At 37.7% G+C, this 15,680-nt stretch overlaps 1 protein-coding gene and 1 pseudogene across 19 annotated transcripts in view; one reads left to right on the top strand and one right to left on the bottom strand.

The window, feature by feature from the left end:
• Pcca (propionyl-CoA carboxylase subunit alpha) overlaps positions 1–15,680 on the bottom strand; it is a 399,147-nt gene that overhangs the window by 122,973 nt on the left and 260,494 nt on the right. For 2 of the 19 annotated variants that reach the window (XR_015443859.1, XR_002387412.2), the window contains exon 20: positions 9,072–9,162. The exons of 16 other annotated variants lie outside the window; for them this stretch is intronic. Coding sequence is in view for 1 of the 3 variants with exons in the window: in XM_021239378.2 (XP_021095037.1) it covers positions 6,351–6,404; positions 9,072–9,162 (145 nt within the window). In the remaining 2 variants the exon portion in view is untranslated. Of the gene's footprint in view, positions 1–6,335; positions 6,405–9,071; positions 9,163–15,680 lie in introns of those variants that run through there. One more of the 19 variants, XM_021239378.2, reaches the window with a different exon arrangement.
• On the top strand, positions 4,041–5,380 carry LOC101711100 (biorientation of chromosomes in cell division protein 1 pseudogene; annotated as a pseudogene).

Genomic DNA, 15,680 nt, shown 5'->3' with positions numbered 1-15,680 from the left:
ATATTTCCCAAAATATTTTTTAGAGTAATAAAAATGTAATGATTTCACAATTGATCTAACTTAAATACTATGTATTTACATTACTTATATTTGTGAAGGTTTGTTTTTTTTTTTGAAACAGGGTCTCATTATGTAGTTCAGGTTGGCCTTGAACTCACTATGTAGGCCAGGCAGGCCTTAAACTCCCAGTGATCCTCCTGTATCAGCCTCCCGAGTGCTGGGATCTCAGGTGTGCGCCACCATGCCTAGCCTTGTGAAGTATTATTTACTAAGCACTAAACATTATTACTTTGAAGTATCCAGGCTGGAGTTTAAGCCACAATTCTAATAAAGGTTACAGGTTATGTTTTCATTTATGGCATAAAATTTCAAAAGAATTCTGTTCTTCAGTATAAAAATAGTCTTAAAAACTGTGATTTTCAAATTACCTCTAGTCATTAGCTAATGCACAATGATTAATAATTTAAGTAAATATTTGTGTTTGACCTGTTTCCTGAAGATGAAGAAATATTTTAAACATTATGGATAGAAAAAAATAATAGAAGAGTTAAAAAAAAAAGCATGAAGAATAACACACTGTACACATAAGCTTGGAAGATCCTTTCTTGGCAATCTAAAAAGGATTGTTTCAGAGGCCAGAGCTTCACACAGGAGAGTCTGAATGAATGAGGGCTTCTGAGAGCAACACAGGAGAGAGAAGAGGTGGGGAGGAATAAGATGAGGTACGGCAAACAAAAGCAAGAAAATGCTTCATGCTCCAATCTTCTCCTAGCACCTATATTCCACAGAGCATTTACGTGTTCATATATTTGTCTCCCCTACTAACCTGTGAACCCCTATAAGACCACTGTTGTTTTTTAAAAATTTATTCGCGTGCACACATGTGTGTATGGTGAAGATGGAACACAGGGCCTTGCACATGCTAGGTTAGTGCTCTGCCACTGAGCTACACCCCCAGGGCTTTCCTTATTTTTATATCTCATCTCCCTGCACAGACTGAGGAGCATCTGCTCTGTGCCAGGCCTGGGCAGGAGAGGCTGACCTCCCAGGCAGAGACAAACCTTGAGCGCCTGGTCATATCCCAAGGTCCAGGAATGTCATGTATCACCTCACCAGACATCACTCTTAGTCACCTACAAGTGGCAAAAATACCTGCCCATTCGGGAGTACTGTGATGATGGAAACAGACATAGCTGGGATTATGGTGGGGCCCGGCTTTCTCAGATCTTTGCTTACCATGATAAATATGTGGCTGCCCTTCTCATGATCATTCTATTGTTTTCTGCTTCACACCAAGTTACATCTTAATTAAGCTACCTACCATTAACGTCACTTAAAAGTCATGTCTCACTCTTTGTATCCAGTTTTATTTCTGCCTGTTCTCTGACTTGAACATCTGGTTGGGCAGACTCGCAAGCCAAACTAACAGGAGGCAGAGGACTAAGGACTCGGGCTCTGATGAATCACAGAAGTTGGTACAAAACCCAGCTCTGCCGTTACTTCTGACCTTGAGCAAACTATTTAATCTCAGTTCTTTTACATATCGAATTAGGATAATTAACATCTGCATTAGCAGGGCTGTATTAAGGATTAATTTAAGGCATGTAAGGGCTAACTTGTATTGTGCTGATTAGTCAAGTCAAGGCTTACACTCTTCCCTCCATCCATATCAGAAACAACTCTCTTTACAGAAACTTTGGATACGCTCTCCCCTCTCCTCCAACAGATTCTTTAGGAAATTACCTCCTTTTTAATTAGAGCATAAATTCAGTGATCTCTCTCCCATTTAACCTACACTATATGCTCTACTATTTTTCAAAGTGGCTTGAAGGAGGCAACTCTTTCAAGTGAATGTTGAGTCTTTTCAGTGATGTAATCATTCTCTGCTTCCAGAGGTGGGAAGCTGCTGATTCTGACATCCTGTTCCAACCCAGAAGGCATTTTCCCACAGAAAGCAGTCTCGCAGATGGTGGCGGAACGTAGTGGCCTATCTTCAGGACCGAGCTACTATTTATTTTTCCATTGTTTTATTTTGATCCACATCTGTTTCATATATGTTACAGCTTGCCCCAGGAGGGACCTTATGAAAAGAGCACACACTTCTGAGTGAAAGACCTGAGGTCTAAGTCGAAGCCAGTTCTCTTCCCAGCAATGTACTTGAGACGTCCCTTGGAACCAACATTACACCTACAGAGGAATCGGAGCAGAACTGGCCAGGCTAGGAGAAGCTGTTGCTTCTTCTGGGCACACAGCTCCTGATCAACCTGTACTTTGCTAACAATTTCTTTTAAGGTGGTATATGAAGAGCATGTACGAAAGAAACTTCACTGTGAAACAAGACCTCAAGATTCTAAGAGTCAAAGCTAGACCCATACCTATCACCATGCACTAAACTAAGATTGAAGTGGATTAGAGATCTAAATATTAAGTCAGAAACACTAAACTTGCTGGAAGATAAGTTAGGTGGAACTCTTGATGACATTGGCATAGGAAAAGACTTTATGAACAAATCTTCAGTAGCATGGGAGCTAGCACAAAGAATCAACAACTGGGATCTCATCTTATTAAAAAGCTTCTGCACCGCAAGAGAAACTACCAACAGAGCTAACAGACAACCTACAATGTGGGAAGAAATATTTAGCAGCTATAGCTCAGACAAAGGTCTACTATCGAGAATATATAAAGAACTGAAAAAAATCAGATCCCCCCCAAATTCAAAGACCCAATTCAAAAATGGGCATCTGAAATGAATAGACATTTCTCAGACAAAGAAGTAAAAATAGCAAATAAATATATGAAAAAATGTTCAATATCACTGGTCATTCGAGAGATGCAGATGAAAACAACACTGACATTCCACCTCACCCCAGAAACACTGGCTGCTATCAAGAAATCAACCAATAACAAATGCTGGCAGGGGTGTGGAGAGAAAGGAACCCTTTTCCATTGTTGGTGGGAATGTAGATTGGTGCAACCACTGTGGAAATCAGTATGGAGATACCTCAAAGAACTAGGACTACAGGTCCCATCTGACCCAGCTATTCCCCTACTGGGAATCTTCCCCAAAGAATTAAAAGAATCATGCCACAGTGATATATGTGCATCTATGTTTATAGCAGCACAGTTTGTAATAGCTCAAGCTTGGAAACAGCCCAAGTGCCCATCGACTGGAAACTGGATAAAGAAGATGTGTTTTTTTATAAAATGGAGTACTATTCAGCCATAAAGAATGAGAAACTAGAGACATTTATAGCTAAATGGATGCATACTGAGGTGATACTCTTAAGTGAAATAGGACACACATGAATAAATACCGAATAGTTTCTCTAGTGTGAGAAATTGAAAGTGTAAATAAGGATGAAAATGATTAAAATGAATAAGTGATAATTTGAAATAAGAAAAGGTCCAAGGGTGTGGGGATGGTGAGAGGGGAAGGGGAAAGGGAAGAAGGGAAAGGAAAAATTATGAGAAAAAAAAATGGAATCAAACTCTGTGTAAACAGGGAAGGGTGGTGGGGGTGAAGGGTGCACAGGTAATGGGAGAAAAAATAAGAACCAAGATACATCATGTCCTGGTACAAGCACCCAATGATAAATGTAAATGTATTTTATACCTAAAATGTATCAATAAATATATAAATTTTAAAAAAGATTCTAAGAGTCAAAAGCATGGAATCCCTTTATGAATTGTCTTTTACAAACAAAATTTGCTAGGATTACTTCTGGCTTTATATAGGTTTGAAAGTAGTTTTGTTTTGGTTTTTAAATAAAATGGGTGGGTTGAACATATATGGCAGGTGATGTGCAAAATATAATATGTTTTTAAGTAGAAATAGATTATAATAAAGTACAAAGATAGGGCCGGCCTCGCCGCCTCCGTGGACTCCGCTGCTTTGGCCTCCTCTGCCACCGCCCTCACCGGCACCTCCATCGCTGCCTCCGCTGCCTCCGCGGGGGCCTCTGTCTCCTTTGCATAATCTAGGCCCTCAGCCTCGGAGAAAAAGCTGAACAGAGTTTATCTCACGGGCCCAGGGCACAGACATGGCAGATGGCGGTAGCAGCGGGGGAACGGGCACATCGGGTGGTGGAGGAGCGGGCCAGGCCTCGGCGGGGACAGCGACAGGCAGGACTGGGCCTAGTAGGGGCGGCGGCCCTATTAATCCCGCCTCGCTTCCTCCCGGCGACCCCCAGCTCATCGCTCTCATCGTGGAGCCGCTCAAGAGCCGGGGCCTGTTCGACAGCTTCCGCCGGGACTGCCTGGCCGACGTAGACACCAAGCCAGCTTACCAAAACCTGAGGCAGAAAGTGGATAATTTTGTGTCAACACATCTAGACAAGCAGGAATGGAATCCTACAATGAACAAGAACTAACTGTGAAATGGTCTAAGACAGAGTGTGGTTCACTCTAGGGATGTTGGAAGCAGGAGTGGACAGGATTATATCTCAGGTGGTGGATCCAAACTAAACCCCATCTTCAGGCCACAGATAGAACGAGCAATTCATGAGTTCCCGGCAGCCAAGAAAAAAGAAGCTGTGCTGGCACTGCCTCCAGAGCCTGAAAGCTAGGACCCTCCAGCTCTGTCCCAAGATACCTCCTAAGAACAGGCCTGAAACCTTTTGAAAGCTCCGTTTAATTAATGGTGAAGAAATGGATTCCTGTTATTTAAGAGTACCACTTCAGTCGGCCAGGGTCACCACTGATTTCAAGATCTCTGCTTTGACCAGGGCGCTGTGTCCAAATTGAACAGCCATAAAGTCTGGCAGTGAGAAAGTTGTTCATGTGCCCCTGCCTTGTGCCGCCACCTGACCAGCCTGTCCAATGGTGTTACATTCAGTAGACACTACAGAATTATAAACACTACAGTAACCTAATGTGGTCCTGAAATGAACTTTTATACTTGAACATGGAGACTACACATGGGCTTTAGAGTTTGCACTCTCAGATAAACAGAAACTATAATGAAAGAACATAGTCAGTCCCAAAGGTAACTTCAAAGAATAATAGTACATTTAGGTGGGAGTAGGTATTTGACAGTGCTTACTTGATATTGTGTCTCAGAGTTAAAAATTAGAATGTACAAGCTGATAACATTGATAGCCTTAAAATTGTTATGACTTTCTTGTATATGACTCTTCTAGCCAGTTTCCTTTCCCTTGTCAGGGGTGACAAAACATACAGCCGTGGAGTGATGAGGAAGCCAGACATTAGATATAAAGAAAACCACTTTCAGGCTCTTTGTCCAGGCATCTTTCTGTCCTGCAAGGGCTAGTGAGTCTTAGAAGTTTTCTGTTCTCACGGTTGAATTTTTAGAAAAGTGAATGATCAATAAAGTGTTTTATAATAAAAAAATAAAAAATAAATAAAGTGTAAAGATAGGGGCCAGGGATTTAGCTCAGTGGTTCCGGTGCCTGCCTCGAAAGCACAAGGTCCCGAGTTCGATCCCCAGTACCCAAAAAAAAAAAAAAGTATAATGATAGTAATACATACAAACCTGAAAGTACATATACTCTATTTCTGAAAAAATAATTGAAGTACATTAATAATAAGTACTTTGAAACAATAAGCATAAAGATGTTTATAATGGTAATTATTTCCTAAAGTTGTTGGTAACAAACTTAGTTATATTTTAAATTTTAGAAAATAACTGTACATATCCATGAAGCACAAAGTAGTCCAAAGTAAAATTTTTATGACTAATTCTCTGAAAGGGAGAACAGGAGGTCCCAGAACTTCAACTGGGTACAGTAACAATACACAGAACGCAGTTTCCTCTACTGAGCTCCTACCTAAGGCTGCCATCAGACCAAGAGTTCAGACTCTACAACTTCAATGTGCAACCTGCAAAACTTATCTGTTTTTTGTGGTACCGGGGATCAAACTCAAGAGCTTGTACTTGCCAGACAGGTGAGGCGCCACTGAGCTACATCCCCAACTCTTGCAAAGCTTATCTGAAGCCACAACTTCATAAACAAACAAAATCCAAAATAACCCAGTAAAGAATTCACACAAACACCAACCCATAAGGAAATCAAATAATAGCTGTTACCCAAGCCTGACCACTTTATTATCACCCAGCCAGAATGAATACGCTCAGTAAAACCCAATTTTTCTTGATTTTATGATGAAAAACTGTCAACTGATTATCATTAATTTTAGCCCCTTGCTTGTTTGTTTTGTTTTTTTGGTACCAGGGATCAAACTCGGGACCTTGTGCTTACGAGGCAGGCACCAGAACCACTGAGCTAAATCCCCGACCCTTGTCATCAATTTTAATACTAATGCATTTAACTTACTGGAACATTGCTATTCCAGTAGAGTTTTATCTTCAGTTAGCAAGGACCATGATCATCTCAAAGCCATATTATCAGACACTCAGAAAAGCTGGTTTTCAATTGTGGCACGATCTATATAGGAGTAAAATACTGAGTTAAAACAATGCTAATGGTCAAAGAATAATTAAGTATCACTTCATCATAACTTTCACAGTGGGTGGGCTGAAAACTGAGCCAGCATAACATGCTGCATTCCATAGCCACTAAGGTCAGTTCCTGCATACAAATCTTTGCAGGAAGAAAAAGGCCTTCAGAAAGTGGCCCATTCACCTAAACCAAGTTCAGAGAATCTCCAGCACTATGTTATGCAAGCACAGAGATGTATTCAGTGGGGTAGTCAGAATGAGCTAGTGGAGACTACAAAGGAGCCCTCCCATGGCTCATGAATAAGTCGAGGAAATGATCAGGGAAAAAAAGGAAGAAAGATGTTTAGACAGATGGCCCACTTAAAATGCCTGAGACAAGGCATAAGCAATTTTAATGAAACTTTAGATCTAGTATATGAATTGTTTCTTATTTCAACTCCAAGGAAAACAATAAAATAAACAACTCCAAGGAAGACAAAAATTCAGCAATTTGCTAAAAAACTCACTTTCAGCAAGTTTAGAGGAGAAGTCACAAATGCTTGTTTTAATAGTACAATGAATTCATGTAAAATTCTTGACAGAACCATCAGGTATCAAAATGAATATAAAAAGCATGGAATGAACAGATTGAAGAAATTTTATGCAGAAGTCTACCGCCAAACCAAACAAAAATCTACACCTTAATATGTGGGAATTTACAACAGTTCAACATTAAAGTTCATCACTGCAGAAGAAAGACAAAAGCAGAATTTTCAGGGAACCCCTTCAAATGCTAGAAATTGACACAGAAAAGGATGACAATTTTGCCTATATGTAGGTCTATAAACACATGAGATTGTGCAAATGAGTCTACCTCAAAACTGTGCTGAGTAGCAGGGTGTTTTAGCGTGACAGATAATTAGACACATCACATGTGAACTTAGGATTTAATACATAATTCACTTATCTTACATATTTTAATGCTGTGTGTGTCTCATTTTCTTCTACCAATATGGGCATAAGGTTCTCAATTTAGATTTGGGGCATATTAGTCAGGTCAGGCAGTGCAGTCCAGCTGTCGCTATCATCACTGGGTGTTACTCAGTGTCTGACTCACAGAGTGCAAGTCTTCGAAAGCTGTGTGCTTCACAAGTCACCTAGTCACTTCATTCCTGTTTCCTTAGCAGTAAAACAAAGATAGAATACCTAGCCTATAGGCTGACCAAAAAAGATAGAAGAAATGAAATTATAATTTGTTTGCTGCAGAAATATGTGACTCTACTGTCTCTGCAATGCTATTCAATTTTTTTGAATGACAATATACAATCCAAAGGAAATAAAACCACAGCTAAAATATGGAATCAACCAAAGTGTCCATCAGCAGATGAAAAGATAAAGAATATGTGGTGTATATTCACCATTTAGCAACAACAAAAAGAAATCTGTCATTTATAGCAACATGGATAAAATGAAAGATCTTTCAATTAGAAATAATCGCACCTTGGATAAACCTTATTGGCTATAATACTGCTACTGTGCAAAGCTAAAATGAAAGACCATTAATGTTAAGTGAAATAAGCCAGACACAGAAAAGACAAATACTGTCCGAAAGCATTCATGTGTGGAGGCTAAAAGAGTTGGTTCCACAGAAGTAGAAGTAGAAAAGTGGTCACCAGAGTTTAGGATCACTAGAAAGAAAGGGGGTGGGCAGTTGGATAATGGTACCAAATTAAAGTTACAAAGGGAGAATAAGTTCTTATGTTTCACATCACAGTAGGATGACTACAGTTTACAATAATTTATTGCTTTTTGGCGGGGGGGGGGTACCGGGGATCGAACTCGGGTCCTTGCGCTTGTGCAGCAGGCGGCAGAACCACTGAGCTAAATCCCCGACCCTATTATGCTTTTTATAAAGAACTACAGGGATTATTACCCTCACCCACTCTACCCTCAGGTGGTTTTTCTCTTTTTGCCATCATTAGTACAGCATGTTTGTTACAACTGATGAGCCAGTATTGGCACATTATTATTAATTCACGTCCACACGTAACTTTGTTATAGTCTATGGATTTTGACGCATTAGGCACAAATTTGCCATTATGGTATCAGACAAGTTTCTCTACCCTAAATATCCCCCACAGTCCACTTTTTTTATCCAACCCCTCCTATCTGGAATGCCAAACCACCGCTTTACAGTCTCCATATTTCTGGCCTATTTCAGAATATCATATAGCTGGAATCATAGAATGCAGCCTTTTCAGATTGGCTTTTTTTACTTTGCAATATGTACATAAGGTCCCAACACGTCCTTTTTTTTTTTTGTGCCTGGGATCAAACTCGGGTCCTTGCGCTTGTGAGGCAGGCAGCAGAACCACTGAGCTAAATCCCCAGCCCAACATGTCTTTTTGTGGCTTGATAGCTCATTTGTCTTTTTTGCTGAATAATATCCAATTGTATGTTTATTTACCATTCACCTATTGATGGACATATTGGTTGCTTCTCTGTTTGGGCAATTATGAATAAAGCTGCTATAAACGTTTGTGCATGGGATGTAGTGTAGACATATATTTCTAACTCATTTTGTTAAATACCAAGGAGCACAACTGCTTGATCTCATGGTAAAAATGTTTAGCTTTACAATAAGTTGCCAAAATGTCTTCCAAAGTGGCTGTACCTTTTTGCATTCCCTCCAGTCGCAAATCAAGGTTCCTGTTGATCCACATCCTTGGCAGCAATTAGTGTTGTCCGTTTGGGTTTTCAACACTCTAAAAGGTATATAATGGTATTTTTTGTTGTTGTTTCAATGGAATTTTTTAATCTTAACAAAATCCACCTTATTTTTTTCCTTTTGTGTTTCCTCAGTATAGTTTTTAATTATACAGTACCAAGGTTCAGAAGGTATATTCATGTGTTTTCTTTTAATGGTTTTACATTTAGACCTATGATTCATTATAAGTTTCTTATTCTTATGTGGTAGAGATAGGGATGGAGCCCATTCCAAGAAAATTTGTAGACCAAGACCTACAACTTTGTTTAACAGTAAAGCTGTTACCTTTTGTAGGTCCTTTTGCATTTCTATAGAAATTTCAAAACCAACATGCCTATTTCTCCTATCTCTTCTTCAAAATACAGCCCTAAGGGAAATGAATTAATTAATGTAAGGAAAAGCGAAACCTTAATATTTTGTCCTCCAACCCATTAACAAGCTTTTAATTTTCCCTCACCAAGTGTGGCAATCATGAGTCTTTTTTTGTTAAATTTATCCCTGCTTTTGGTTTAGATATATAGCAGATTTCCAAGAGTTTTCTTAAATTACCAATTAAGTTATCCTAGAAAATTTCCTTTCCAATCTTTATACTTCAGTATTTTTTCATCCATTATTACTCTGACCAGTGATAGTGTAGAATTTATTTTGTTAAAGTGTTTGTCTAAGTATTTTTATGCTACCTTAAATGAAACTTTTTTCAGTGCTGCTGCACTTTACTGAAATACAATTTACATTTAAATGTGTTTTTATCCAACAAACAATTGTTTTGTAGATTCCATAAGGTCTTCTATGCAAATGATTGTATCTTCTGTGAATAAAAATGACTTTACTTTTTCCTTTCAGTTTTTAAGTATCCCCTCCCTCCAACTGCACCAGCTAGGACCTGCAAGATAATCTGAATGAAAGTAATAAAAACAGACAACTTGCTCTTCTTCTCAATCTTAAAATGACATTCCACAGTTTTTCTAGTATTCCTTGCCTGGTTTCCTCTATCATTTCTTTTTGTGGCTCCCAATACATTTAAGTTATACTTCCTGATCCTATCCCACAAGTCACTATGGCTCTCTCCAATTTTTTTTTTTTTTTTTTTTTTGGTACCAGGGATTGAACTCGGGTCCTTGCACTTGCGCAGCAGGCAGTGAAACCACTGAGCTAAATCCCCCGCCCCTCTCTCCAATTTTTTAAAACAGATTTACTGAGGTATAATTGACATACAAAAGAAAACATGTTTAAAATATAAAACTTGTGAATTTGGATATAGGTGTACACTCATACCAATGATCATAATCAAGGTGAAAAAAACTATGGTCTTCTTCCGCCCTCTCTGTGTCTCTTTAATTTTTGAAAATATCATTTTCTTTTCATTGTCTTCCATTTTTAAGCCAACTTGTTTTTTTTTTTTTTTTGCATCACCAACATGCTTTTCAGTTTATCAAGCAAATCATCCATGGCAGATAGTGTACATTTACATCTGGAATTTCTACTTAGTAACTTCTTATAGTTTCCATTTCTCTGTTGATATTCATTCTGTATTCCCTTCTTTTGATCTTTAATACTTAAAATAATTTTAACAGCTGCTGTAAAGTCCTTGTCCATGATTCCAACATTTTAGTAATCTCTCACTTGGCTTCTATTGACCACTTTTTTTTTTTCATTTTTATTAAATTCTTTTATTGGTACATTGTAGCTATACAACACAATTACATTTCTCATTGGGAATTGTACCTTTACATAATGCATCTTAGTTCTTATTTTTTCTCCATTCCTAGGCCTCCCTTCACCCCCTCCACCCTTCCCTATTTACAAAGACTTTATTTCCATTTTTTCCATTTCTCACCATTTTTTCCTTTCCCTTCTTTCCTTTCCCCTGCCCCTCCCACTACCCCTACCCCTTTGGACCTTTTCTTCCTATTTTACATTATCGATCATTCATTCTAATCATTGGTACATTTTAGGTATACAATATAATGACATTCATCATTGGAAATTTGCACCTTTACATAGTCTCTCTTGGTTCTTATTTTTCACCCTTGCCCAGCCCTCCCTTCAACCCCTCCAGTCCTCCCTATTTACAAAGATTTTGTTCCTATTTTTCCATTTTCTCACATTAATTCCATTCCCTTCTATCCTTTCCCCTAGCCCTCCCACTTCCTTCCCCTTTGCCCCTTTTCTTCCTATTTCACATGACCTATTATACATTTTAGTCCTTATTTACACTTTCAGTTTCTCACACCAGAGAAACTATTCAGTATTTATACATGTGTGTCCTATTGATTTCACTTAAGAGTATTGCCTCCATGTGCATCCACTTAGCTATAAATGTCTCTAATTTCTCATTTTTTATGGCTGAGTAGTACTCCATTTTATAAAAAAACCATATTTTCTTTATCCAGTCTCCAGTTGATGGGCATTTGGGCTGTTTCCAAGTTTTAGCTATCACAAACTGTGCTGCTATGAACATGGGCTCACATATATCACTGTGGTGTGATTCTTTTAATTCCTTGGGGAAGACCCCCAGCAGTGGAATAGCGGGGTATTGACCACTTTTTTCTCTTAACTATGGGTCACCTTTATTCTTGAATTACACGGCAAGTGAATTTTTATTGTATGCTGGCATGTGTGCATGTTGTAGGGACTATACATATCATGTTATCTTCACCTGAAAAGTACTGAATTTTTTTATTACAGGCAATTAAGTTACTAGTTAATAACTGAAGTTGTGGAGCCTTTGTGTTGTAGTAAGATACGCCTATTTCATTTTATTTTTAGTAAATAAAAAGTCCAATCTTAGGATTCCAGAAACACGGTGTTTCCTCCTGAGGCCTGGTCCTTCTAGTCTTTTAATAGAAAGTTCAGTGTGCTTACAAGTCCCTCAAATTGGATTCAAAATTCTAAACATTAACATCCCTATGCAGGCAACTGAAATTTAAGCTCAGTACATTCAGGATTCCAGAAAGTGTTATATTTCTGGGCTCCCTGGAATCTTTATTGCACATACACATTTCAAGGTCAACCAATGATCTGAGGAAAGCTAATTTCAGATATGGAATGCCTGAGTCTGTTGCTCCCTTTTTCCTATGATGTCCTTGCTCAACTTTTAGCAGTTCTGACAATCCTGAACATTTTTCTCAGAGGTCTGAAGCCAGTAAGACTAGGGATAACTACGTGAGCTGTAGCCCTGCCTTGATGTACAAGATGGCTTTAGAGTAAAACCCATGTAAATGTGCATCTTACCCACTGTGGCTTCCTTCTTTTAGGGTCAGATTTAGTTGTTTATCCACAACCTTTAAATAGCTGTTTTTACTCTGTCCAGAGTTTATAAATGATATCTGGATGTGGATGTTTGGAAACATGCTACAGTGTCATTGCAGGAACTAGGACTTCTGTATTTTGTTTTAACTTTGCATTATTCACATTCAAGTCAGAGGAGGGAAGGGTAGTAGAGTATAGGTTCACGTGTGAGCACCACTTCTACATTCTAGGTTGTATCCCAGGAATACATGACAGCTCTACTTCCAAAGACTGTTCTTATCAATAAAGGGCAGTCATATAAACACACGTTAGAGTTATGAGAAGAATTATTCTTAAAGAAGACTTATTAAAACCAGAAGATATAATGTTGTCTCATTTATTTTAAGAGAATTTATTGAGAAATTTGAATTTCTCTTATATCATTTGGAATACAAATTCCTAAATATGAAATGAGCAACAAACTACAAATAGCTTATATGGTTTTACTGAGAATTTGCATGATAAATCCAACCCATCTTGAGTATTTAATTCAATGATTTTCAATATATTCAGAGTTGTGAACCTACCACCACAGTAAACAATTTTAAAACATTGTGTCACTCTTGTATCATGCACCCTTGCAAATTTAATTTACTAGTCCTAATAAATGTTTTTGTGAATTCCTCAAGATTTTCTAGATGCAAGATCACATCATCTGTGAACAATTTAATCTTTTACTAATTTAAATGTCTACCGTAGTTTTATTAATAGATGGTCTTCATCAGTCTGAGGAATTTCTCTTCTACCCCTGATTGGTTGAGGGTTGTTTCTTTTTCATGATGAAAAGATGATGGGTTTTGTCAAATGTTTTGCCTGCACAGGACAGTCTTGTGGATTTTACCTTTTATTTTGTGTGATGTATGAAATTGATTTAGGAATGTTAAACCAACCTTCTATACCTAGGAGAAATCTCATTTGATTATGGTAAATAAGCATTTTATACACATTCTTGAATTCAACTTGTTAGCATTTTTTGAAGATTTTTGCATTAGTATTTATGAGGGATACTGGCTTTTACTTTTTTGTGTTTTTGTTTTTTTGGAGACAGGATCCCACTATGCAGTTCAGGCTGGCCTCCAACTTACTGAGATCCTCCTGCCTCAGTCTCCTGAGTGCTGGGGTTACAGGCATGCACCACCAAGCCTGGATCATTTACTTTTGTTCTTGCAATGACTTTATCTGGTTTTGGTATCATAGTAATACTGGTGTTACAGAGTTGGGAATTTTTTCCCTTCTATTTTTAGAAGAGTTTCTGAAGGATTAGGGATAATAATTCACTTTCTTTTAAATGTTTCGGTGAAATCACCAGTAAGATTTTCTTTTTTTAGGAAGTTTTGTGGTGGCTAAATCAGTCTTTTTAAAATCTATCCAGACTTTTTTTTTCCCCCTGGTACTGGGGATCGAACTCAGGACTTTGTGCTTGCAAGGCAGGCGTGGTGCCAGAGCTAAATCCCCAGCCCTAAGTCTATCCAGATTTTCTATTTCTTCAGTCAGTGCCAGTAGCCTGTGCCTATCTAGGTGTGTCTACATGTTTCTTAATTTGTCTAATTTGTTGGCATGTACTTGCTCTCTTATACAGTATTCTCTTATAATTCTTTTCAATTTCTGTAAGGTCAGTTAGGTATAGCTACTTTTATTCCTGATTTTTAAAATGTGAATCTTTTCTTCTCTTGGCCAACCCATCTACAAATATGTCATTTCTGATGATCTTTCCAAACATCAAATTTTGCATTTGGTTATTTCCTCTATTTTTCTATTCTCTATTTCATTTACTTTCACTTTGATCTTTAGCATTTCCTTCTGCTTGTGTGGAGCTTAGTTCGCTCTACTTTTTCTAGTTTCCTAAAGTGGAAGATAAGGTGACTTATTTGTTTCTTTTTCCAACATACGTGCTTATGCACTGCTTTATGTACATCCCATTAGTTTTTTGTTTTTGTTTTTGTTTTTGGTACTGGGGATCGAACTCAGGACCTTGCGCTTACAAGGCAGGTGCCGGGGAACCACTGAGCTAAATCCCTGGCCCCACATCCCATTAGTTTTGTTTTGTTTTGTCTTGTTTTGTTTTGGTACTGGGGATCGAACTCGGGTATCCCATTAGTTTTTAAATTTTGTGTTTTTAAAATTCATTTCAAGATATTCCTAGTTTCCTTTGTGTTCTTTTCTTTAACCTACTGGTTATTTAGGAATGCACAATTAAATTCCACACATTTACAAATTTCCATTGTTGTTAATTTATAGTTTTACTGAATTGTGGTCAGATAATGTACTTAGTATTATGTCAATCCTAGTAAGTTTACTGAAGCATGTTTTATGCCCTAACATATAATACAGTATAGTAGATATGATCTATCCTGCAGAATGTTACACATGTACTTGAGAAGTGTGTATGCTACTGCTGTTGAACAGATTACTCTATAGATATCTGTGAGGTCTATTTTGTTTATAATGTTGTCCAAGACTACTACTTCCTTGCTGGTCTTCTGTCTAGTTGTCCTATCCATTATTAGGTGGAGTGTAAGAGTTTCTACTTCTAATTGTCTATTTCTCCCTTTGTCTCAGTTTTACTTCAAATATTTGGGAGCTACATTATGAGGTATATAAACATTAATCCCTTTTATGGCTTTCTGGTTGACTAACCTTTTATCATCATAAAGTATCTCTCTTGCTATCAAGTAACAATTTTTGTCTTAAAGAATATTTTTTTCTGACATCAGCATCATAAGTTATGAAACACTGATATTATTTTGGCAAATATATTTACTGACACCTGTTTTCATTCTTTTTACTTTCAACTTAACTGTATCTTTAGATATAAAGTGTGTCACTTGTAGAAAACTGACAGTTCGCCTTTTTTCCCTAGGAATCGGGATTGAACCCCAGGCCTCATATATACAAGGGAAGTGTTCTACTACTGAAATATACCTCCAGCTCTGACCCTTTTAATCCATTCCACCAGTATGTGGAGAGATTTAGTATCTTTACATTTAATATAATTACCCATGATTACACCTGTCACTTTGTTTTGGGGTATGAGTTCCATATGTTATATCATTTCTCTTTATTCCATTTTCACCTTTTTTGTTTTAAATATTTTTCCAGTATCACATTTTAATTCCCTTGATTTTTGTTTCACTATTTTAAAATTTTATTTTCTCAGTAGTTGTACTGGGGACTATATTTAGCACTTTACACGGTATAGTTTGGATTGATGCTAGCTTAATTAAA

This window comes from Heterocephalus glaber, unplaced genomic scaffold, assembly GCF_053883595.1.
Source record: "Heterocephalus glaber isolate CG9 unplaced genomic scaffold, H.glaber_assembly_v1.0 deba00001579, whole genome shotgun sequence".
Taxonomy (NCBI): Eukaryota; Metazoa; Chordata; class Mammalia; order Rodentia; family Bathyergidae; genus Heterocephalus; species Heterocephalus glaber.
This window is presented reverse-complemented; position numbering and strand designations above follow the sequence as displayed.